Raw genomic sequence first — 25,010 nt, forward strand, 5'->3', positions numbered from 1 at the left:
TGACAGGTAATGTCTTATCATGAAAGGGTATAAAGTTAAAAGTGAGCAAATTGCAACCAGAGTGACCCTGGAGGGTGACCCATTTTGAAGGATTTGATGCCAAATAATCGAAAATCTAAGACATTTAACTATCCAGAACACGGAGTTTGGTAATATGTTCGGTCAATTCGGAGAAAAATTTAGAACTCTGACTCACTGAGTCTGGGACTATGTCCCTGACTCGGGCTATATGGAGTCTGCACTGTAGGTTTTTTGCGATAAAATTCACGTAATTTGATGTTCAAATTGATTGCGATTGTTGAGCTAAAATATTTTGACATTGTATCATATTTAATGTTTATTAAGAAATTAGTAGAGACGTATGAAATGAACTAGTTACTAGTTATTCATCTTCTAGCGATCTTTTGGCGTATAATAGCATAAAATCTGCGCAATTTTGTGTACATAAAGAAATCACACTAATATTTTGGAACTTTTCGAGACAAAAACCGAAATAGACGATTTTTAACCAATTTTGAGAAAATTTGTCGATCAGAAATTGTCCAAAAAGGTGAAATACTGGAAAAAATTGTGAAATTTATTTTTCGCAAATTACTGCCGTAAACGCCAGATTTTTATTAATTTTACAAATAACCGAGAAAAAAGTCATACTTATTTATTCGCAATAGCCACACAATGCTTGCCATCCGGAGCAGTTTCGAATCCCAACTTGCAAACACAATATGGTCTCGTGTTTGGACAGTACGCGTTCTCCACGCAGTCATCCGGCAACCCGGAGTAGCAGAACTTGCCCACCATCGCGACACAGCGCCTTTCCTCGGGGAGAAATTCGCCAATGTCGTGATAATCGTTGAAAGGGCCGCAATTTCGCGAACACTGACATCTGCCTCCTCCCACGGCGAACGTGGCGCACACGCCGTCCGGGTTTGTCGTGTTCAAGCGGTAAATGCAGGTCACACTTTGGTCAATCCGGTCAGTGTAAGGTTCACATTGGATGAGACTGTTGCAAACTTCGCCGTACTGGGGGATGCAGAATGATGAAGTTACGACGGTGAGGGTGACGACCAGAATGGTGGTGAAAGTCTTGGCGTCCATGTTAGGGCATGCAATACCGGTATTCGAGTACCGGTATTCACCGGTATTACCGAATACCGAATACCGGTATTGACAAGCTCAATACCGGTATTCAAGTTAAAAATGTGACATATTGAAACCGTCTTTCAGTCAAGCAAATTCAACTGGTTCAAATAAAAAAATCAGATTTTTGGCAGATAAAAATTATGGGAAATTTATCACTCACACCCAACATACATTTAACTTTATTTGTGAATATTCTAGAACATTTATTTTTAAAGTTTCCGAAAATTTTCAAAAAATACTCGAGAAATTGACGGCTCGATAACTTATAATATTAAATAAGACGTTTATTCAGGCAGATTGTCGTGTATACAAATTTCTAAAAAGCTCACAATCCGGGTAAACCGTTGTTCGTGTACGAGACTCATAAAAGACCGCGTATCTGCAGAAATCATACGAAGAAATACTAAATTTTAAATAGCCGAATCATTATTGTTAAGAAGATACAAACCCCAGAAATGCTTCACGGATACCGTAATCCGATAAATCGACTCAGTCAACTAACAACCATTTTACGCCTCAAGTGGAAATTTACAAATTCACGGAAAATATCTTTTGCATATTTGAGTAATGTTACATATGTACAAACGAAATGTATTTTCAGATAATGTTAGAATTTTGGAGTTTTTGGAAATTTTCGCTCATGTATTTACTTGTTTATGTAGAAAACTTGATGAATTTGTAAAAGTTGCGACATTAGGAGCCAATAGAACATAGTGGGCATATAATTCATAGTTAAAAATTTGAACCAGTACCTGATTTAATTTGATTTGGTTTGAACCCACTTGAAATTGTTTGTCTGTGCCAAACACTGGAACTTTGAACCTCACAGTTTAATTTGTTAAGAGGTATATGACCAACCTTTTTCCTTAGTGATTTGAAGTATGTTCATTTTAGTGATATGTTATTACACATCAGCATTTAATTCCTTGCAGAGTTTTTACTATGTATTGCTTCGTATGATCATTTTCCAAAGCTTAATACATATTTAACATATGGTGTCGGTACTACCGGTATTACCGAAGGTCCCAATACCGAAAATACCGAATACCGGTTTTGGAAAACGACCCCGGTATTGCATGCCCTAGCCATGTTTATAGACAGCTACCAATAAATAAAGATTTTAAATAACGAAAAAAAATTATCTCGTTTACAAAAGTAAGGATTACTGCGAAAATTATTGCGCAATTATTTTGAATATAGTTTGCAAACTTTACCAAATTATTTATCCAACAAATTTAAAATAATTTAATTGGGATTTTGCAAAGTTACCGATTAATATAATTAAACAAAGTTTGCCGAAAAATAATTATTTATCCAATTATTATTGGATAAATAATTAATTATTTATCCAATTATTTATTTATCCATTTAATTAAATAATTTAATTGGGATTTTGCAAAGTTACCGATTAATATAATTAAACAAAGTTTGCCGAAAAATAATTATTTATCCAATTATTATTGGATAAATAATTAATTATTTATCCAATTATTTAATTAAATGGATAAATAAATAATTGGATAAATAATTAATTATTTATCCAATAATAATTGGATAAATAATTATTTTTCGGCAAACTATTATTTATTTATCCATTTAATTAAATAATTTAATTGGGATTTTGCAAAGTTACCGATTAATATAATTAAACAAAGTTTGCCGAAAAATTCAGAAATTCTACAAATTCTACAAATTATGCCAACTCTCAAAAAAAAATCTTGAGAAAAATTCTACAAACCTAAGCCCAAATTACTTGAAATATCCAGATGAGATGCAATTATTGATTTCAGTGGCGAAATTGTACGACTGACGATGAGTGTTTATTAGTGTTTAAAGATATTTATGTATATATTCCTTTTACATATCTGCGGTACAGTGGCAGCAAGATAACCTTACGCCGCCGAATCTCAAGGCGGTGCGCGCACAATGACAGGCTCAATCCCGCACAAATCGCCTAAAAAACAGGGACTCGTTTTTACACTCTAGTGACCTTAATAGTTGACCTTTTGAGGTCAAACTTGGCACACACACTCACAACCATATTCCCCAGGGTGGTCCTCAAGGATTTTGACCTAGGTCACTTCAGTGACCTTCAAGAAATCACCAAACTTGTGGCATAATATTTGGTTTTTACACTCTAGTGACCGTAATAGTTGACCTTTTGAGGTCAAACTTGGCAAACATATTGCCAACCACATTCCCCAGGGTGGATTTCAAGGATTTTGACCTAGGTCACTTCAGTGACCTTCAAGAAATCACCAAACTTGTGGCATAATATTTGGTTTTTACACTAGTGACCGTAATATTTGACCTTTTGAGGTCAAACTTGGTAAACATATTGCCAACCACATTCCCCAGGGTGGTTTTCAAGGATTTTGACCTAGGTCACCTGCGTGACCTTCCAGAAATCACCAAACTTGTTGCATGATATTTGGTTTTTACACTCTAGTGACCGTAATATTTGACTTTTTGAGGTCAAACTTGGCACACACACTCACAACCATATTCCCCAGGGTGGTTCTTCAGGATTTTGACCTAGGTCACTTCAGTGACCTTCCAGAAATCACCAAACTTGTTGCATGATATTTGGTTTTTGCACTCTAGTGACCGCAAGAGTTGACCTTTTGAGGTCAAACCTGGCACACACACTCACAACCATATTCCCCAGGGTGGTTTTCAAGGATTTTGACCTAGGTCACCTACGGGACCTTCCAGAAATCATCAAACTTTTTGCATAATATTTGGTTTTTGCACTCTAGTGACCGCAAGAGTTGACCTTTTGAGGTCAAACCTGGCACACACACTCACAACCATATTCCCCAGGGTGGTTTTCAAGGATTTTGACCTAGGTCACCTACGGGACCTTCCAGAAATCATCAAACTTTTTGCATAATATTTGGTTTTTACAATCTAGTGACCGTACTTTTTGACCTTTTGAGGTCATACTTGGCGCACATATTGCCAAGCACATTCCCCAGGGTGAAAAAATCCGTAAAAAATTCCGTAACTTTTCGAATTTCAGCGCGAATCCAAAAATTCGAAAATATGTCTTTCCAGAATGACTTACCTGACTTGTAAAAAATCCACATGCATTATTTTCAGAAAAATTAAAAATTTGAAAGAGTTTATAATTTTAATGAATTTCAAAAACCGAGAAAAAAATTTGAAATTCAAATTTCCAGATAATTGGATTTTTCATAACTCAGGTAAGTCATTCTGAAGAGACATGTTTTCGAATTTTTTGATTCGAGCTAAAATTCGAAAATTTACAGAATTTTTAAAAACCGAGGTTTTGGCTGAAAAATGTTTTAAAATTCGCGCCTCGCGCTCAAATTAGCGCATTAGGAAAAATGAAAAAATACGGGTATGCTTATTTTTTGTGGTGAACAAAATAAAATTGGTCCCAACCAGATCTGAGTTGTACACGTAAACAACTTGCATTGTAACTTACAATGTAGTCTTACAAGGTAAGAAAAAAGTACGGTTACAAGAGTGTAACAACCAAATATTATGCAAAAAGTTTGGTGATTTCTGGAAGGTCATGCAGGTGACCTAGGTCAAGATCGTTGAAAACCACCCTGGGGAATGTGCTTGGCAATATGTGTGCCAAGTATGACCTCAAAAGGTCAAAAAGTACGGTCACTAGATTGTAAAAACCAAATATTATGCAAAAAGTTTGATGATTTCTGGAAGGTCCCGTAGGTGACCTAGGTCAAAATCCTTGAAAACCACCCTGGGGAATATGGTTGTGAGTGTGTGTGCCAGGTTTGACCTCAAAAGGTCAACTCTTGCGGTCACTAGAGTGCAAAAACCAAATATTATGCAAAAAGTTTGATGATTTCTGGAAGGTCCCGTAGGTGACCTAGGTCAAAATCCTTGAAAACCACCCTGGGGAATATGGTTGTGAGTGTGTGTGCCAGGTTTGACCTCAAAAGGTCAACTCTTGCGGTCACTAGAGTGCAAAAACCAAATATCATGCAACAAGTTTGGTGATTTCTGGAAGGTCACTGAAGTGACCTAGGTCAAAATCCTTAAGAACCACCCTGGGGAATATGGTTGTGAGTGTGTGTGCCAAGTTTGACCTCAAAAAGTCAAATATTACGGTCACTAGAGTGTAAAAACCAAATATCATGCAACAAGTTTGGTGATTTCTGGAAGGTCACGCAGGTGACCTAGGTCAAAATCCTTGAAAACCACCCTGGGGAATGTGGTTGGCAATATGTTTACCAAGTTTGACCTCAAAAGGTCAAATATTACGGTCACTAGTGTAAAAACCAAATATTATGCCACAAGTTTGGTGATTTCTTGAAGGTCACTGAAGTGACCTAGGTCAAAATCCTTGAAATCCACCCTGGGGAATATGGTTGTGAGTGTGTGTGCCAGGTTTGACCTCAAAAGGTCAACTCTTGCGGTCACTAGAGTGCAAAAACCAAATATCATGCAACAAGTTTGGTGATTTCTGGAAGGTCACTGAAGTGACCTAGGTCAAAATCCTTAAGAACCACCCTGGGGAATATGGTTGTGAGTGTGTGTGCCAAGTTTGACCTCAAAAGGTCAACTATTAAGGTCACTAGAGTGTAAAAACGAGAAACTGTTTTTAGGCCATTTTTGCGGGATCGAGCCTGTCGTTGTGCGCGCATGGCCTTGAGATTCGGCGGGGTAAGGTTATCTTGATGCCACTGTACATCAAGTTCAAGTAGTGGAACGATTGACGATTGATTGTCTCGTTCCTCAGTGGTGGATGTTATTGGGTTTTCCGTGTAATGTACTCTGATTCCAGTTAGTACTGACAACTGATACAGAAACAGAAACATGGTAACTTTACTGTGATCACGTTATCGCCAATTGCGACACAAAATTGTACTTTATCAATTACTGGGCGCTTTTAATAACGTGTTTTTCATATGAATAACAATTGTTTTTTTTTACTTGGGATTTATGTATCGATGACTTTTTTAACGGACGAGAGAACCATAATGTGACATCATACTGATTTATCGGTATTGTGAGGATCAAGTGCGTTAACAATATATATGTAGATATTAAATGTTTAAATTTTTAAAAATTAAATTTCTTACCCAATTTTGCAACATTATCGTACGATGGGTTATTTATCTATTATCTTAAATTATTTGCACGTGTATCTTCACCAATGTACCATGTACCACCCAACCCCAAAGAATGCTACCAATAGAGTACTCAAATAGTTTCGATTATTTACACAAACTGCATAAAAATGTGCATATTTTGCCTAGTGTCGAACTAGATAGAAACAGTAGGTAGTGCCTATTCGGCTCTACAGCAATAAATTTACCGATCCTGAGTTACAAGCAAAGCTTTTTACCACTCTTGTAATATTTTTTTTTTACTTTGTGGTCACAGTATTACCGCCATGATGACAAACTTATTATCCATTATTGGCAACAAAAATTATTACCACAACGTTAGAGTCACATATGGTAACGATCTAGCTCGTTTTGGTACAAAATAGAATGATAAAGCGTCAAATAATTGCAGAGTTACATATCTTTAAAAGTAGTCGACGTTAAATCATCTTCTGCAGCCCCGTGTCATCCACATGACCAGACCTCAATCATTGAGGTACAGCTGTTTGTAAATTAAATTTTGCATTAAATCAGTTCTCCTCTCTTCCGTGTACCCTTCACCATTCATTGCGTGTCACAATCATGTTGCATACTTTGACGTGGGGTCAGAGTCAATTATATCGACGAAAATCTCTGACCCTCCTGGTTAACCACTTATTTGCCTGGCTTCCTTTTACCTCATGCCAGCCATGCAGACTTCACCTTAATATTGAAATCGCGTGAGAGAAAGAAAGTTGAAACACAGAAAGATCTCGAAAAGTGAGCATGTGAAAGTATACCGAAACCAGTCGCACATGTATTTCCCACGTACACAGAATTATATTTTCAGCAGTGGCAACTGTCATGCATATAAAGTTATGAATTGCCAGCTTAGTTTTATTCAACACCTAAACAAAGCACTACACACTACATATATTTAACCCATTAAATTTACATGCCTGGATGGAATGGGACAAACTTGTTTCCACAAATTCACCAAGATTCGTTTGGTCCCATGCAGTGCTGAGTCGCATACGGAGTTCTGGGCGAAAAAGTATGTCGCCGTGTGCCCTCATTCTCCAGAAGTGCAAAATTAGGAAAAAAGTTGGATTAAGTGACAAAAAATTTTGAAAGTGAGGTCAATTTGTTCCAAGATTTATGGGGACGGATCGTCAAACTGGGAGCGGAATGGTGAGTTGATTTCAATATGCTTGCACCGCATTTTTTGCTCAGGGTCACATTTTTTCTCGTAAAATAATAGTTGACAGAGTTTTAATTTTGCCAATTACAGGATTTAGCAGCGGGTATCGGATCCATAATAGGATTGGCGATTTTATTCTTCATCCTCGGCCTGCTCTGTTACTGTTTGTGCTGCATAGTTGCCAAAAAGGAAGGAGGTGAATTTTAAGATAATCAACAATTTTTTTGGTGTTTACAACTTTCTAATTTCTGTCTGCTATATAATTTCAGCGAAAGATGAGGAGAGTGAAGCCTGGACCGCGAAGAATTACTACGACCCTCTTCCAACCGCGATTTCCCCACCGGAAGCTATTTTCCAACCCTCGCTGTATTCCTTTAAAATTCTGAATGGGGCTCATCCCAACCACATCCCGCACGCCGTTATCAATCCCGCAGTGCTGCAATACCCACCCGGTCACGTTTTAGAGGACAGAAGTAATTTCCTCGTTAAAAATTGTCACGTTAAAGCGATCCAAATCTGTAAAACCTATTTAACTTGTTCAAAATTACAGCAAACTATTCATCCCAGCCGCATCCCAGTCGAAGCTACAGCAGGTCATCGTCCAAAGTCTCCCCCACGAATATACCCCTCGTTCAGTCCGACGTGGAGGAAGTTGTGCACACCACCGGAAATAAGAGGAATGGATATGCGGGCCGGCAGGGTTGGTCCCCGTCATGAAAAATCATCCTCTGTTCCACGGAGCTTAAACAAACACTGACTTTGCAAACTGTCTATCAAAGATTTCAAATAATAGAATCATTATGGAACGAAGTGACCTTTAAAATAATCCTTCAAATAAAAAAAAATAAATTTTCATTTTTGGCGTACAACTCAAACGTCACTTTCATATTTCGGATTGCATAACGTAATGCGAAAATATAAGAAAGCATACATTTTTAGGGGGCTGTCTGACCCGAATTTCGCACACTTTGCCAATATGCATGAAAAATATACCCCTCATATTACGAATTAAGGCGACTACACTCTTCTCTCTTACGTTTTTTGTCACACTTTCACCTCTCCGGGAAATAAAGGTGGCATATCAGCATGCTTAGCTTACACATATCGGCACAGGAGGAGGCAATTGACCCGATGCATATCTAATAAATGAGGTAACCTGCTTTCACCACACCAATCACGTACGTACCTCTCTCCACTGAAACACACACGTGAAACACAAAAGGAACAAATAACAAAACCTTACTCAACCTGAAATTACATGTGTTGCAAGGAAATGAAAAGTGGGTCACAGGTGCAATATTTCCTCGTCTGAGGTAAGGAACACACACACGAGGAAGAAAAATGCCTTCACACGCCGCAACAAAGTCGGAGGCAAAAGACCCCTTAATTTAAGCACGACTTACAAAGTGAAAGTGCACAAATGGGGGTGGACGTCATCCTCTGCATAATTCTGCTCGGCTTCATCGGCATCTTTGGTGGCTTCGCGGCGTACGGATGTTACCGGTGTTTTACTGATAAAGGTAAATTTCTAAACTATTAATTATACAATTTTGAAGTTAATTTTAATTGCAAATTTTAAATAAAAATTAATTTTTCCCCACTAAATAGTCGAGTCTCGCATCCACTCTGAAAATTCATTAAAGAAACACGAGCTGTTTAAACGATACAAAAAATCCCCAATGTTCCCGTGTTTTCGGAATGGTGCGAAATATTCGCGACATTCGTCCCCTTCTTCCACCACGAGCACGTCCTCCTTCACGGGGACGATTTACACCGTAAAATCCGGATTATCCGAGTACTACAGGGAAATGGAGGATGGAAAAGTGCCTTTCGACTTGTTACGGGCGTACAACAATAATAGTGAGGAGCAATTTCCTGTAATTAAGAAAATTCCATTTTCCACAAATTGTCACCTTATTTCTCTTCTCTCTAATTTCCAGTGAAAGATTTCAACACGACTAACTCACGAGTTTTAGACTGGACGATACACAACGAATTTGTAGCATCGAAGAAATCTAAGCAGCCTGCTGAACAGGAAATAATTAGAGCTGTAACTGCACCCGTTTAGTGAGAGGGACGACGCTCATTTAGTGTTAAGTGATCCTAAATATGCAACGTATTTATGTGCCTGATGCTCAATCGTATAGAATAATTCTCAAATAGCGTAGATTTTCTGGGCAGTTTATGCTTTTTTAGTGGTGGCAATAAAAAGAAAGTAATTATCGTCAATCGTTCAGAAATGTCTTATTTAGCTCAACTTTTGAATGATCCTGCATAAACCTGACCAATTTCTGCATGTGATAAATCATTTCGATTCGCATAATAAATATATTTAAATTTACAAGCCAGGAATTTAAACGATGGCAATTAAACTTTGGCCTGGTTTTCGAAACTCATTATAATTTCTCGCCTTTTGTCACCCGTCATAAATCCGAAGGAGCCCGGGTTGCTTAGCTGATGACAGTTTGCCATGGTCGTAAACTTTTTGAACTAGTCAGAATCCTGACCATGCCAATAATACCACAACCAATGCTGCATAAATACCTGGCTGAATCTATGCCTCGAAAATTTTACTGCTTCCCAAACCTCACGCGATTCACACTTGTGTCATGAATTATATTATTGCATATGGTTAAAACGCTCCAGGGTCACATATTTATGTACGTCTTCGTTTCCGAAGGTGGTTGGTGGTGCAACTAAATAGGAGCTTAGAACCCGGCTGTAAACTTGATAACGACCCAGGTGCATTTAACATTTTGCTGTTATTTCGTGCTAATCATGATCTGCCAGCTTTTATCCATTTTCTAACTAATTTCCACCAACTTTATTATCATGCATTCCAGCGTAACCAGTTTGCGAATTTACCAGCATACATATACGACCCACATGGGGAACTTATTGTTACAAGGAAATCGCATGTCCTGCTAAATTTATCATATTAATGAGCACATACAATTCGCAAATCCATGGAGAAACCCCCTCTTCTTGGTCTGGTAGAATTTTGGCCATGCATGCATGTGTTCAAAATGACCCCTTCGCGTGTGTGTCCCACGACCAAAGGACATCACATCACACGAAGGAATTCCTCTCCAGTTTGATCCCGATCACGAATGTGTTACGAGCTTGATGCTGCTTATGGGAGTAACGTGACTCTTGGTTAAAGGAATTATTGACTTGTGCAAATTACTTTATAAGATTAAAACTCCGTCAGGACTTGCCTCCCTGTAATTTAGATTTAATTGACGTTATAATTAATAACAGTCAGGCCAATTACGGTCCGATTTTGAATTATGATTCCATAAGCAGGAGAAAATTCATTGTTAAATACAAATAATTTTAAATTTTGCAAAAGTCAAAAACTGAATACGTCATATTTTATGAAATCTGTTTAGAAATTGAGCTATTGTTTCAATACCTAACGCTGAAGTGCAGCCAAACCCCTTGCTTCTTTTATTTTATTTCCAGCTGCAGGAGGTTGGTCCAAAGTCAACTACCATTAATTTTCAAAGCCATGTTGACACTGCTTGACGTACGAGACACACACAGGTGGTCAATTCCGCACTTTAAATCTTTGCATGTCAAGAGAAAGTTTGACTTGTCAGAGAGAAATAAGAAACATATTTATATAAGCTTTAGCTTGCCCTCTATTTGGTCGCTTGCATGGTCGTCGTCGTCGTCATGCATAGTTTTTGCATATTCATTTGACAAGGCACCTTTGAAATTCTTGAAATTCCCTGCCTAGGTACGAACTAAATTGCCACTGCATTACGCAAGAAGCAAAAGGATTATTTTTCACTAGTTTGTATCTCAACGTCCACTAGGTCGGATTACTTAGATTTGAGTTTGTGTGTCGAGTAAATAAGTGAGTGATCGTGTAAAAAAGTTGACCGAGTAACCAAACACTTTTGGATAACAATAATCGGGATTTTACTCAAGAATGGAATAAGACCAGTTAATAAATCGCTTCTCCACGTGTCGTGCATTTTTCTGAGAGAAAGTTCACACACACACACACACACACACACGAGAATTATTCATTTCAAGGTAAACATGTTATTCGGTCGGGTACACGTTTCCCCGGTCTTTAACTAAAAGGAGGAGGAGGAGTAGGAGAAAGCAGCCCAGCAAATACGGAAACTCATCAGACTTACACTGCACTCACTCAGAATTTGATAACACGTTTGCTTAGTTAGTTAAGAAGTCAAAATTTCCATCAGAATTTTGACCGATGGTGTTGACGTTATCTTTATTTGGAGAAAGCAGTTGCATAACTTTCACTCATTATTGTTATACTTATATAAGCAATATGTATGTTACATAAGGTGGAGGGAAAGACCACAAGACCACGAACGAGTGTCGATCCATCATTAATACATGAATATATACATTTTTTCCTTCATTTTTCCCCTTATTTCGCGAAGGTGTTGATTTACCTCAAGAGCTGTCTGTGCCTAAGCAGAAAGAAATGAGTATTAATAGTAGCCGTGCTACAATGCGGCATTGTTCGCATTAATATTCATTCACGAGTTGGTTGGTTGGTTGGCGAAGCACATAAATTAAGTAATGAGTTGAGAGGAAACTCCTTTCTCTGGATTTCCATTCCTTCCAGATTTTAAGATTAATGTGGGCGATGGTAATCACCTAGAATTATGGTGGGCCCTATATACCCATAGCTTCCCCGTGTAGGCACTGCTTCTTTGTTTCGTTAAGCGTATACTCGCCGCCGGCTTTCTTCTCCTCACCTGCCCACTGACAATTAAGGAAATCACAGCAGCAGTCAGCTAAAGGCGAAGGTCAACCGACATTCGGTTCAGAATCGGACGAGTCATTTTCATGTGTTGCCTGACTCTTCTTGTCGTCATGATTTCGAACTTTGTAGGTATGACGGAATCGTATCGTGGAAATCATGTCGCGACATAATCGTCACTTTTTTGGTGATGACGAAGAACAAAATTAAGGAACGATTACCAGTCCCGTAACCGTTTTTCGACTGATTTTTACCCCCACCACGAGGGTAAACATTTCCTAGAATCACGTCCTCCATGTAGGCATGGTTCGATACTAGCTCCGATACTTTGCTAATTGACTTGACCCACAACCTTTTATTATTGCGATAACTCATATGTATACCTTTGATTTTGACACAGTTTTCGTCTAGGCATATCAACGTATTGGTGAGTACTGACTGGGTATGTATGTGATTGCTCTCAATTCCGACTACTTCCCTATCGAATCAAGAATCTACGGGGCCACGGAGTTGTTGATTGTTACACCATATTCAAGACTTCAACATTAGATTTGACATTTACAATTTTGATTTATCCCCGATTCCGATTATGTCAGTGGGGAAAGTTCGCCTACTTTTCTCTCGTGCTTATATTCTCGTGCTTATCTATAATCAAAAAGAAATTACCTTTTTTCCACGGCCCATATTTAAACTTTCTCCTCCTCCTCCAACCAATTACTACACACATAAGTCGTAGTAATAGTAAGAATATTCAGATTGCGGGACGAGATTCCCACCCAAAAGAGAAGTTTACATTTTGGTGCGAAAACATGCCCATCAAAGTTTTAATTGTGGCATGCTTTCACCCCATCGTCATAAATACATTAAAATAAATGGCTTCCGGTTCGCACACATTTTAATAGAAGCCTCCAGGACATTATTTCCATAATATAAAAATTGAATCCAGACCGACCATACTTTCTCACGCAAAAGCTAAGGTGCAGCCTACGTATTTGGCATGGTTTCTCTGGTGTGTGTGTGTGTAATGGTAATTTTGTCTCAGCACTCCGTAGTCGCAAGTGCACGTACATATTGGCCTACTCCATAATCTCTCCAGTTTACTACTACCACGATGAATATGCAGTCGCAGCAAAGCAACCAGTTCCCGGTGAAAGTAATCCATCATGACTAAAGAAAAGAAAAGAGAGCAAGTTCAGCCAGCCTAAAACACACCGTCCGTCAACCGTGTGTAGTGTATATTTATTCACTCTTCTCCTTAAACAATGACGAGCTCAGTAGTACCATTACAAACGCCTCTGTGTAAATAAATACCAAATACGTACGATCGGTCACTGCTCGATAAATATACTAATGTCGTTTCGCCATTCTTCTTGTTTAAGTAGTTGCTGAACTCTCGGAGAAGAACCATACTTACTTTTCTTCTCCATGACCATTACCGACTCGTAGCGTGGCGTGGGGACGAAAAAAGAACGGACAATTTAATAACTTTCACCTGTATCTTCCTCCACCAAGAAAGTAAAAAAAAATACCAAATCTAGTCTCTGTAATGTGAATCGAACGAGTGTTTTTCCCTGCCTTCGTGCCATTCGTAATCTGCCCTGAATTGCATTTCTTGACTAATCTCTTTCTCCACGAAGTGTGTGTTTGTGTGTTGGGAAGAAAAATGTATTTTTTCAGATAGAAATCTCCTCAAACAAAAAGGTTGGTCGAAACTTTCTCCCCTTTTCTTCTTTCGTGAAGTCAGGCTATTATTATTATGTGCCGTGTGTGTCGATCAACAACAACGTGTGATGTGTGCATTGTGCTATTGCTAGTAGTGGGTCAGTCTCGGTGGGAGACTATTGTTGCGGTTGCTCCTTCAACGCATCACCCTCCTCGGAATCAATTTTCTTTATATCAAACAAGTGAAAGTCGTACGTAATGTGGCTGGAGAAATTTGGTAGGGAGTCCCAGTTGCAGTCTGATTATTGGACGGGACTGATCGTGTGAGGGATTAAATTGAGTGGTGCATACATGGCAAAACAATTTGACGAAAAGAGAGTCGTCGTCGAGTGTGGACAACTTGATAAATGTCGAGGGCAGCAAAACGGACCCATTATTCTGAGCTGAAAAGGTAATGAGGTGGCGTTTAGTGGTTTGTCGAAGCTATTAGTCTCGATTGGACTCGACCTAATCAGCAAGGAGGAGGAAAACCACGGCTCTTTCAGGAATATAAAATTGTGCAGAGTTAAAGTAAATCTCATGCAAATAATATTTTGGTGTCACGTGATTTTAAAAGTACTAATAAGAAAATTCACTAAATAAATACCTGCCAGAGATGACATGAGTTCATTCTCGGGTAAGAAGAAAAACTCCGTTTATCCAGGAAATGGTAATAGATATTTTTGAAAAAAGCATGACATTTTATTTATTCGGTTAAATCAATGTGTACAATTTGGATTGGTCCCTGCAGATAATTTGTTATCCGTCCCAAATGGGACTTCCCATGCAGCAGCGACTCCCCCAAAACCAAAACCGTCCCCCAACCATGCCAAACTTGAGAGAAAGCCGTCCAAATGTAATTAATGAAAAAAATTATAGTTGTAATTATTTAATGGGGCAAAATACTAAACAATTTCTGCCTGCAGTATGGACGGAAGAGATTCAAGCGCTTAAAAGCTGTGAAGAGTTTTTCATCAAACAGACCAATTTGCAGAGTAAGTAGAAGCTAATATAAAATTCCGGAAATTATTGAGGAGTTTTAAAAAATTTTATACGTTCCTAACTAACCCCTGCAGCTGAAGAACAAACCTTTTCTCCCAGCTACTACGATATCCGGAACGCCAAGGGGAAATTGACCTTCAAGGCGATCGAGTCCGTCGACCCAGCCATCCGTGATCTCTACCATTCCAAAGAGAAGGGAGGAAAACCCCCCTTCATGATCTCCATCTTCGACATGAAAGCGGGCAAAGAAATGCTGAAAATTAATGCCAATTTGCGACAGGGTGTTGTAAGTACATCATGCATATTGAAAAAGTCTATGTACTACGTGTGTCTTTGGCACGTAGCATTTTTTTGCAAAAATTTCGCAAATTGACATACATATGTGCACATACTCCACGTGAGTACGGCGTGCATAGTCTCACGAATTTTTCGCGTTACCTTAATCACTACTATTCAAAAAGAAATTAGGGTTAAATTCAACTCTTCTCACGCCATCCTTCCAGCCAGACAGTTACAATTTCATTTCATTCAGAGTGATAGAAATCTCTCCCTAATTTCTTTGAGCCGTGGTCGGTGGTTCACTTATCGAGGAAAAAGTGAGAAAAGGTCGGAGGTGAAAGTTTTCTGTTCCTGGGGGTAAACGGGTTCGTTTCTGGTCTGGCTAGAAAATAGCACGTCTGTCCATTTTTCAACTGGCTGAGAAAAAAATGATTGATCACGACTTAATCGAGTCGACATGCTATTTTCCTACATTTTTTCCTTGTTTTCTTCCGCAGATGTTGGTCTACGTAAAGCAGAGCATTGAGGATAAAGTAATCGGGATTGTACGCCGGCTTCTCCCACGATGTCCCCTCTCCTCTTCCACCTTCTCCATAGAACGGCCCAATGGTGCAGTATTGTTAAAAATCCAAAGTTCCTTCTTCTCCCCGTCCTCCCTTCTTGGCTGCTGTGGTTGCTGTCGTAAACTAGTGAAAAATAGGGGCAAGGTTTGTGCATTACATGAATATTATGAAATTGGTCTCCAACTTGTGATGGTGGTCTCCCAGCGTATGCTCTCTGATTTTGACCAAATTAGTCTCACTCAACCGATCACAAATTTAATTAATATGACATTTGCAGAAGAAACTGTCTCCCAATGCGCAGGTTTGGCAGAGATAGTCGCATCCGAAGAGGAGAAAGCTCGCAGTGAATTTCGAAAGTGTAAAATTTATCAATTTCGGGCGCATTTTCTCCTCTTCTGATGCAAATATCTTTGCCAAATCTGAGCATTGGCAGATTTTACATTGAAACTACGCACTAGTTTCATCAAAATTTGGGAGCACACGCTGGGAGGCCTTCATTGTTAGTCGAGCTTTTAAGGACAAATAAATGTTTATGCAGAGTTTCCGAATAATGATGGCGGACGATGTGACACATGTCGGGACGGTGAACTACTTGCAAAAGCATTTCGAGCATAAGGACGACGAAGAGGCCAATCGACGCGAGGAAATGGTCACGGCATCTTTTCCTGGGGACATTACGGCGACGAATAAGGCGCTACTGCTGGCCAGTTTGTTCATGCTGGTAATATTTAAATACTAATAAAATACACAAATCAGTGGGGGAATTTTTCATGAATTTGTATCCTGAACAGGACAACATTTACTTTCAACATAAACGAAGAATTCGAGAACGCCCCAAAATTTCTAGGACGTGCTACATCGTAATAACTATCGTTACTGTTGTAATTCTGATTGGCGTGTTGGCCGCCGTCTTTGGAGGGGGAGGTTATCAAGGCAATAGAACCGGGGGTGGAGGAAGAAGACCTGGATTAGGGTGAAAATAATGATCTAACTCTAATTAATTCACAATTGTCCATCACCATCCTTCTCAACGTAAACGAGCCTCAATTTTCTGTCCAGCGTTACACACCACACACATAAATTCGAACTGACTGTACCAAAAATAGTTTAATAATTTTTTAAAGTAAAAGATTTTCAGTCAAAAGTCCCTGATTTTTGCGTGACGGGATGACGGTACCGACCTAAAGATACTCACAACTGATACTCTATTCTCTATATACATACATACTCTAACATAAGTCTGTAAATATGTACATACAGTAAGAAATATTCGTATCTTTACATCTTACATATTTAATTATAAATTTATTCTCTGAGATTTTGAGATTACTTATTCCATAACAAATCGAGCGAGATTATAAAACGTGTATGTTTTTTTTCTCATCGAAAAATTAATATAAATACGTATGTATAACGTGTAAATATTGGGCTGGTGACGAGTGGTCGACAATCGACAGCATAATGGTCAACACACATATTTACAACATACATATTTACACATATTTACACATTTACATATTTATATTTACATATTTACACATATTTATATTTATTATAAGTCGTAAGGAATACTTTTAAGGGAAGGTGTAGGATAACAGATCTAGATATATTAAATTGGTAAATTAATTGCAATCGCATATAAATATTAACAAATTTTTATTACAATTTTTGCATAATCCAAGCGAACTTGGTTTGGGAAAGCGAAAGCAAAAAATGTATTTTTGATGTGAGATATGACAATGCGACTATCCTGGATCAAGAAGTTTCAAAAATATCAAACTGTTATTGGGCTTTTGTTCTAGTTTAAACCAATGAAAGTATGCTATTTCGTGTTGTTCATACCTTTAAGGGGATGTCGCGGATGCACATTTGGTCAATGTAGCCAAAGGGTAACAAAATTTGAGATTGAGGCGGTTGATGGTTTATACACAATAAATCTTATATTCAAATAAATATGTCTTGGCTGATAATTTGTCCAGATAAGATCTTATATCTTATTTTTTATTTTGTCAACCTATCTTGATCCTAATATATAGCATGTTAAGAATATTCGCCTTCTACACGACCAATTTCTAAAAACAGTGTGTCAACCAATATGTTGCCGACCACTCGCCCGGAACCCGTAAATATTACATGTCAGCCTAATAATTAACTAAATAACTAAAGATAATAATTATATAAATATGTAAATGACACAACGCAACCAAATTTATATTTAAAACATTTACAATATACATAATTACTCATCATATTAAGTGAATCTTTTCGATGCGAGACGAATACAATAAAATATGATCATTTTACTGACAGATGAAGGATTAAAGGGGTCGTTCCTCCGTGACGGAGTGCCCTCCCCATTCATTCCCATTGCACAACCCTTCACCAAATTTTACTCCCTAAAATGAGACAGTAAACTGACACACGGATTGCACATCTATTGTGCAAATGACAAAGGGGAGTGCATCCCGAGGAGAGCGAGAGAGCTGGCCTACTTTTTGCCATGGAGGTTACTTCCTGGAAAAGAGGAGTTTTTGCAGCTCTGGTGGAGTGGAGAGTGTGATGATGATGAGAAAGTGGGAAAGAGATCCCTTCCCCCTTTGACCGGACTTGTCTGGGAGCGGACAACCTTCGGAGAGCTCTGATTTGGCCGGTGAAGCAGAGGCGGATGCGGGTAGTGGGGAGAGATGTAGAAAACCCGGGTAGTGGTTGCATCCCAGCGGTGGTGCTACCGGCCCAAATCCCAAGAGACGTTGATTCACCCAGCGACACCCAGAACTCAAACTTGCCACACGCCCGGGCCCTGTACTATTGCAAAATCTTCCGTCTCACGTAGAAGAGAGATACCCGGGTATCCGGGAAGTCGGTGGATATACAGGAAAGATGAGACGGGTACAAAAACAAGGCAGAAACAGAGAGAGAGAGGAAAATACGTGTCGGGCATATGTACCCAGTCTCATTTGTAAACATGCTTTCGTTTGTCGCTAGTTTTGAGACTCGTGAATAACAAAAAATATTTGGAATACAATGGGAAAACAGGTTTCTATTAATAGTGACAGCACACCTTTTCCCTGTCCTTCAATTTTCTCTTGTAGTGAACCGTGTAAATATAAATTGTACGTCCCTGCTAAATATTTTATTTCACCTGAGATGCGTATGTACTACATAAGCACAAACGTAGAATTTCGCATGCCTTATTGCCGCAAATGTTGACATTTATACTGAAACCCTGCCTGCTAACGACCTTGGGATGACGACTGCTTTGACGCCCATTATGCGACAAGTAAACAAATTAGTTAACCTTGCTTTTCCTAGTCGGATAAACGAAACCCAAACATGTTGCTTTCACCCGAATGTAAATAAATAGGTACACACCTAATTTACTTGTACTTATTTATGTCAACTTGTCCGACAGAGATTGTCACGAGGACAGATTACACTTTTTTTGGGGACAGAATATGCACACTTACAGAAACAAGCAGCTTCCACAAATATTTATGAATATGCATGTAAACCCATATGCCTACCAATGACTCACTTCATGAAAAATGACACACAACCATGATCTCACAAAACATACTAACTAAATTTGCTGATTATACAACATCCTTTTTTAACACTTATGTACTTAACACGTCCACGAAATCTCTCGCCTGTTCGTTAATAATTCTTTTGTCGCCTCGTGCGACAGGAAACGTGGCTACAAATATTCTACTCCTTAGCCTGCAAACATATGCACACACATCAATTCAAACCATATGTATGCGTGTACATATTGTGTTATACATTTATGACTAATAAGTAAGCTTTTGCAGCTATTTGCTCATCATGCTATATGACAATTCGTACCATGACGTGCGTTCTTTTCTGGTGTCATACATACACCTGTTCCAGCAGTCCAACCAACTTTTCTTTTTTATGTACAACAAACAATTTCAATTTTTCAAGCATGCGTTCTTATCGGAAAAGATAAACATATGTACATACAGTTCTCGTGTGTGTGTGTCGTCTTATCGAGAAAAAAGTTTGCTGCTTCACCACGCAATCGTTTCATCCTAGTTAACGAGTACATATGTACCTGGTACAAAAAAGTGTGCAATATGTTCCCCAACTTTACCAGTGTTTTACACATTGACGGCGTATTACAATGTACGAGTGGCAGTGACATTTTTATGTAAAAATTAGTAATCTCGCCTTAAAATGTGACCGTATTCTCATCTAATTAAATAAATTGGCGGAGTACGTATCATGTTGAGAGGAGCAAAGTTTTCGTCTATCACAAAGTGTGTGAACTACATATTTTACAAGCATTTGACGAAAAGGAGACTCGTTTTCATATTGGGATTGGCTGTCCTGGTCGTCGTCTGTTTGGACTACCGGAGACGATGGGACTGGACAGAGCTGCCTCCTCCGGGCGTCATTGTGGAGAAAGTGGGGGGATTAGGGAACCAATTGTTCATTTATGCGTGCATGTACTCACTCGCGAGGAAGATGGGACTTCCGATCTACTTGGAGATCCCGTCGGCCAGACTGTTCAAGCCACAGGTGGGATTATTTAGCAGATTGACAATTGAGGTTTTATATTCTCCCCGATTTTGACTAAGCTATTATCAATCGATCACCAATTTAATTGAAATTTGCAATAGACACGATCAACCGATGCTACGGTGTGGTCGAGATATTTGCATTCGAAGCACTTTAGGGTGCATTTATTCCTCTTGGGATGCAAATATCTCGGCCAAACGTGCCCATTGGGCGATCATGTCTATTGCAAATTTCATGTTAATTAAATTGGTGATCGATTGGCACTAGTTTGGTCAAAATCTTACGTTGGGAATGAAATTATTGATCAATTTTTTTAAATTATTTTTTAGTCCGATCCATTCTACAATTTCAACGCACGACCCTTCGTGCTCCACAAGTTTCGCGTCTTTTACGACCAAGCGGTCGAGGGTTGGTACTCGAGCGACTATCCGCTGAACCGCCACGTGCTGCGAGTTGATGATCGTGATCTCCTCTATCAAGCCGAGAAACCATTGCCATCCGATAAGTTGATAATTATCAAGGACTATTGTCAGTCAGAAGTGTTTTTCAAGGACTACATTCCAGTACGGGATACAGTATGAATTTCTGGTGAAATTTTGTAAATTGCAGATATTTCCTAACTTCAATTTCAGGAAATTAAGGAAATGTTCCAACTGCAAATGACCCCGGAAGAATTGGCTCGTCCACCCTTCCGACACTGGATCGATCTCATCTCTGCCGCTGGAGAGAACAGCGTCGCCATCCACATTCGACGCGGCGACTATGCCAAACTCGAGAACAATTACGGCGAGAATTATTGGCTCACACCGATTTCTTTTTACCAAAGGGGGATGAAAATGATGTTTGAAAAGTTAAATGTGTCGAAGGATGTGTCGTTCTTCGTCTTCTCGGATCAGATTAATGACGTGAGAGCGGAACTGCTCAGGTAATGAAATTATTAGCTTGGTTGAACTAATCCTAAGGTATACCTCAAAATATCTAACGTATGGGTCGATGACTCATCACCAAAATAATCAAAATTAACACATTTTAAATCATTTTTCGGCTCTGAAAATGTATTTTAAAATTCTGGACGACACATTTGTAGTCAATAAATTGATTAATAAAATGGCAGTGAGTTTTAGGCCAGTTTCGACGAGTTTAAACTTTTCTGAAAGTTTTTTAAGCTTGAGATCTCCTTCAAAAAGTGTCGAAATCTAGAATGCATATTGACAACGACTCTAAAAATTTGCCCTCCAGAATTTTAAAATAAATTTCCAAAGCCGAGAAACAATTTAAAATGTGACGATTTTTGCCAAGCGTCATCGAGTCCTACGTTCAGTCTGATTTTTTTCAGAGGATTCCAACTCCCTGCAAACGCCCATCTTCACTTCGTCTCCTGCTACAGGTGCACCACGAGCTTGGAAGACTTTTATTTGATGACGATGTGCAAGCATATGATAAGTGCAAACAGCACGTTCAGCTGGTGGGCAGCTTATCTGAACAAGAATGCGAAAAAAGTCATTATCGCTCCAGCCTTCCACCCACAAACGCTAACCATCCATCCCGACGCGGAGAACAGGAAGTTCAAAGAGTATGAAATGACGCTGTTCTACCCGGAAGAATGGATTGTCCTGGATGCCTTCAAAAACGAAATTATGGGCTGACATTAAGTATTAAGAATTGATTGTGATTCAAATTTGAGATCAAATTTTTACTTTTTGATATAAGTTTTAATCTACTTAAATTTACGAATTAAATACGTGACTGACTTTTCATAGAACATTCTCGAGATTTATTACACAACGCGAGAAATACTGCTTTCCTTTTTCTCCTTTCTCATATACCTATACATGACTTCCGACTCGAGCTGCACGTACACGTGGCCACGTAAAAATCGCATGGAGTGAATTGTGTCGCAATTTCATATCACACACACGCGATTTCATACCTTTGCCGTACTGTTGTATAAGTTTTTGTGTTTTGCATATGCATTATGCATGCCACACTACATACGTTAGGGAACCTCTTTGTTATTGCGGAGAAAGCAATAGAAGTCAGCAGAATTTGGTATTCAAGTAGCATTAATTTCACAAAACCAATTTTTTTCAAAAAACTAAAACTTACAAATTTTTCCTGTTAGAAATTTCCGCTTCCTTTCCTTTGATCTTTTTAACCACGCCAAACTTTATGCCTCGTCCACCTTTATGAAATAATTTCATAAATATGAAGGACCACTACTTATGTCTAACTCTCTCTCCTTTTGTTGTGCCACCCAAAGAAGAATATGCATAATCCGGGTAAAAAGTGGAGCTAACCGTCGTCGTCGTCGTTATCCGTGTTCGTGACCGTTTTTCCTTGCTCCTCACTCAGCAGGGGCGAGATTCAGTCACTTACTTTCGAGGTGATGCTCAATAATAATGGTCGTATGTATGTACCCGCATATCCTACTTACTCCCAGCTCCCGCACGACTTTAGTTCTTCCGATAGCGACGGATGAACATGGCTCAGCTATCAATTGTCAAACGTGAAAAAGCAGGGAACCTTCCACTGTAAATTGTCGTCGTCCTTGTTGCTGCTTTGCTATATGCAAGCATAGATAAACCCATCACATTAGAATACATAGCTGTGCCATGTAATTGATTTTGTTCCCAGCAGCAGCAGTCTTCTTACTACTACTTCGTGCAGTTTCTTCGTGCAGTAGGTGTAGCGCCACCATAGAATCGACTCCATGTATTATTGTGCTGCAAAATAAAAGTTGGCGTTTTTTTTACAGCTTTCACTCCCAAACTGGCAGTCTTGTGGTGGGGATAAACCACATCTAAAATATTCAACTGTGCTTCTCTCTCGTAGTAAATGACTCGATAGAGAAATTTTGGCAATTGTCGAGTCCATCGTCGCATCAATTACTTCTTCGCCCAAGTTGAAGGTTTCTCTCGACATAATATTTTTCTCGGAGAAAGTTGAAGCAAAGTTTGGGACGCATTTTATCATTGAGACATCTACTAAAATGTGATATGGTGTAGGACATGCTGCAAAATTACAACCTGGTGAGTGCAAAAATTTTGGAAAGATTTTTATCAAGAAATATAATTTATCTATTTAACCCACTTTTTATTTGTAGGAGACTAAACATTACGTGATACTTGCCGTTCTCGGAGTTGTGGAGTTCGTCCTATTTGCACTCATGTTTTATAATTGCATTATCGGTGAGTGAGTATCGAGCACATTATTATTATCGCAATTATTATTATTATTATTATTGATTATCTTCCACGATGATGATGACCAAGCAAGCAACACGATAAAATTTCAGTAAATCGATACTTTCAGAACTCCGGCAGAAAAGACGGCAGCGAAAGTACGAGTATGCAAAGAGGAAAAAGCCACATGATGAAGAGTCAGGTAAACAAATGTTGTGTATGAAATATTTAAGTAAACCGTGTCAATATTATTACTTTCCAATTTCAAGGAGGAAATTGTTAATATTTCAGCGACGGTGACGAAACCGTCTTTAATGGAAATATTTTCGGTTGACATGACCCTAAATCGGGATAGTACGGGTACGGCGAACTATAAGCATCATAATCATAATCATCATCAGCACCATCATCTTCACAAGGTCGGACTTCCTCCTCACGTAAATGGCAAGATCAACCACTGCTTCGGACCAAAAAATCATCATGTCCATCGGCCCAGTAGGAACAGTCTATAATGCGGCAGGGCAGGATTAGCAGGAGTATTAAATATTTGTTTATTTACTTAATTCCATCAATAGTTCTGTTCATGAATAAGTTAAATTGTAAATAAGTACTCGTTCTCCGTTTAAATTTTCTTTAATTAATTAATTGGTGAGCTTTTTTTAAATAAAAGCAGATCCCATGAAATTTAGTATGCTTTCCTCTTGACCACCCATTTTCGTAATTTTCGTATGCATTTAACGCATACGGGAAGGAAGACAGGAAGGAAATTGAAAAAGAGAAATGCGGGTGTAAAATGAAACTGTGGGTTAATTGGAGAGCTTTTTTTTATTACAATCAGATCCGATTATGCAATCCTTTTGACCACCAAATTTTCGTAATTTTCGTATTGATTTTCATACGGGAAGGAAGACAGGAAGAAAATTAAAAAGAAATGCGGGTGTCGTATGAAAATCCGAGTTAATTTGTAAGCGTTTTAAATAAAAGCAGATCCGATTATGCAATCCTGTTGACCACCCAACTTTCGTAATTTTCCTACTCTACGCATCCAGGAAGAGGAAAACAGGAAGGAAATTGAAAAGAGAGAAATGCGGGTGCGAGATGAAACTGCGGGTGGGACGAGGAGGAAGACGGGATGCGTATGGAATGCTAATGAGAGAACAAACATGTGCTTTGATGATGCAACCGATCCGGAGAATGTACTTCAAACCCCGTTTCTCCAGCGAAAACCCTCTCTTTTCCTTTCCGGGTTCTACTGGGCTTTTCCGTGTAAAAAAATGATCCACTTTGTTGTTCTGTCTAGTAGCGTTAGGGGAGCATCTGTCTTTCCATGGATGAAAATTGTGTATGTATGAAAAACAAATGTTCACTAAATAAGAAATTATCTACAAATTTGTTCAGGTTCAGCCCCCGACCTAATTCTAATCTAGCTACTTTTGATAGTTATCTATTCTTAACAAACTTATATAATCATGCGTGCGCCCACGTTATCCTAGTTTATCCGCCGACATAAATAAGTAGGCAAGTAGGCAACTCGTTCATCAACTAATATTGCCAATCATTTTGATGTCG

General features: G+C 38.8%; 6 protein-coding genes across 16 annotated transcripts; 5 read left to right on the plus strand and 1 right to left on the minus strand.

Annotated features, from left to right (window-relative positions):
• Nucleotides 1–311: 311 nt before the first annotated feature.
• On the minus strand, nucleotides 312–3,152 carry LOC110853399. 11 transcript variants are annotated; one of them, XR_004835480.1, is made up of 3 exons: nucleotides 2,879–3,152; nucleotides 2,189–2,241; nucleotides 312–1,083 (listed from the first exon to the last, which is right to left on the minus strand). XR_004835480.1 is itself a non-coding variant. In XM_035854638.1 (3 exons), the coding sequence occupies exons 2-3, from the start codon at nucleotides 2,227–2,229 to the stop codon at nucleotides 652–654; spliced, it is 489 nt and encodes a 162-aa protein (XP_035710531.1). In that variant the 5' UTR covers nucleotides 2,230–2,241; nucleotides 2,879–3,044; the 3' UTR covers nucleotides 312–651. The 11 variants fall into 11 exon arrangements, 4 of the variants coding, with proteins under 4 accessions (XP_035710531.1, XP_035710532.1, XP_035710534.1 ...); XR_004835479.1 differs by having other exon boundaries at nucleotides 1,999–2,241; XR_004835476.1 differs by having other exon boundaries at nucleotides 312–1,519; nucleotides 1,893–2,241.
• A 3,943-nt stretch (nucleotides 3,153–7,095) lies between these two features.
• On the plus strand, nucleotides 7,096–8,280 carry LOC110853506. Its single transcript, XM_022101783.2, has 4 exons — nucleotides 7,096–7,415; nucleotides 7,516–7,621; nucleotides 7,695–7,898; nucleotides 7,976–8,280. Exons 1-4 carry the CDS (start codon nucleotides 7,383–7,385, stop codon nucleotides 8,140–8,142), a joined length of 510 nt encoding a protein of 169 aa, XP_021957475.1. The 5' UTR covers nucleotides 7,096–7,382; the 3' UTR covers nucleotides 8,143–8,280.
• Nucleotides 8,281–8,761: 481 nt separating this feature from the next.
• LOC110853534 lies at nucleotides 8,762–9,654 on the plus strand. The gene is made up of 3 exons (XM_022101809.2): nucleotides 8,762–8,945; nucleotides 9,034–9,285; nucleotides 9,366–9,654. Exons 1-3 carry the CDS (start codon nucleotides 8,846–8,848, stop codon nucleotides 9,491–9,493), a joined length of 480 nt encoding a protein of 159 aa, XP_021957501.1. The 5' UTR covers nucleotides 8,762–8,845; the 3' UTR covers nucleotides 9,494–9,654.
• A 1,567-nt stretch (nucleotides 9,655–11,221) lies between these two features.
• LOC110853099 lies at nucleotides 11,222–18,024 on the plus strand. Its single transcript, XM_022101328.2, has 7 exons — nucleotides 11,222–14,543; nucleotides 14,625–14,729; nucleotides 14,800–14,868; nucleotides 14,950–15,161; nucleotides 15,652–15,861; nucleotides 16,256–16,438; nucleotides 16,509–18,024. Exons 1-7 carry the CDS (start codon nucleotides 14,495–14,497, stop codon nucleotides 16,692–16,694), a joined length of 1,014 nt encoding a protein of 337 aa, XP_021957020.1. The 5' UTR covers nucleotides 11,222–14,494; the 3' UTR covers nucleotides 16,695–18,024.
• A 1,569-nt stretch (nucleotides 18,025–19,593) lies between these two features.
• Nucleotides 19,594–22,021, plus strand: LOC110853392 (O-antigen biosynthesis glycosyltransferase WbnK). Its single transcript, XM_022101653.2, has 4 exons — nucleotides 19,594–20,259; nucleotides 20,589–20,822; nucleotides 20,892–21,184; nucleotides 21,596–22,021. Exons 1-4 carry the CDS (start codon nucleotides 19,963–19,965, stop codon nucleotides 21,903–21,905), a joined length of 1,134 nt encoding a protein of 377 aa, XP_021957345.1. The 5' UTR covers nucleotides 19,594–19,962; the 3' UTR covers nucleotides 21,906–22,021.
• Nucleotides 22,022–22,623: 602 nt separating this feature from the next.
• On the plus strand, nucleotides 22,624–24,830 carry LOC110853445. The gene is made up of 5 exons (XM_022101714.2): nucleotides 22,624–22,938; nucleotides 23,015–23,288; nucleotides 23,363–23,447; nucleotides 23,572–23,643; nucleotides 23,733–24,830. Exons 2-5 carry the CDS (start codon nucleotides 23,268–23,270, stop codon nucleotides 23,951–23,953), a joined length of 399 nt encoding a protein of 132 aa, XP_021957406.1. The 5' UTR covers nucleotides 22,624–22,938; nucleotides 23,015–23,267; the 3' UTR covers nucleotides 23,954–24,830.
• The last annotated feature ends 180 nt before the right edge of the window (nucleotides 24,831–25,010 follow it).

Source organism: Folsomia candida, unplaced genomic scaffold (genome assembly GCF_002217175.1).
Source record: "Folsomia candida strain VU population unplaced genomic scaffold, ASM221717v1 Fcan01_Sc008, whole genome shotgun sequence".
Lineage (NCBI taxonomy): Eukaryota > Metazoa > Arthropoda > Collembola > Entomobryomorpha > Isotomidae > Folsomia > Folsomia candida.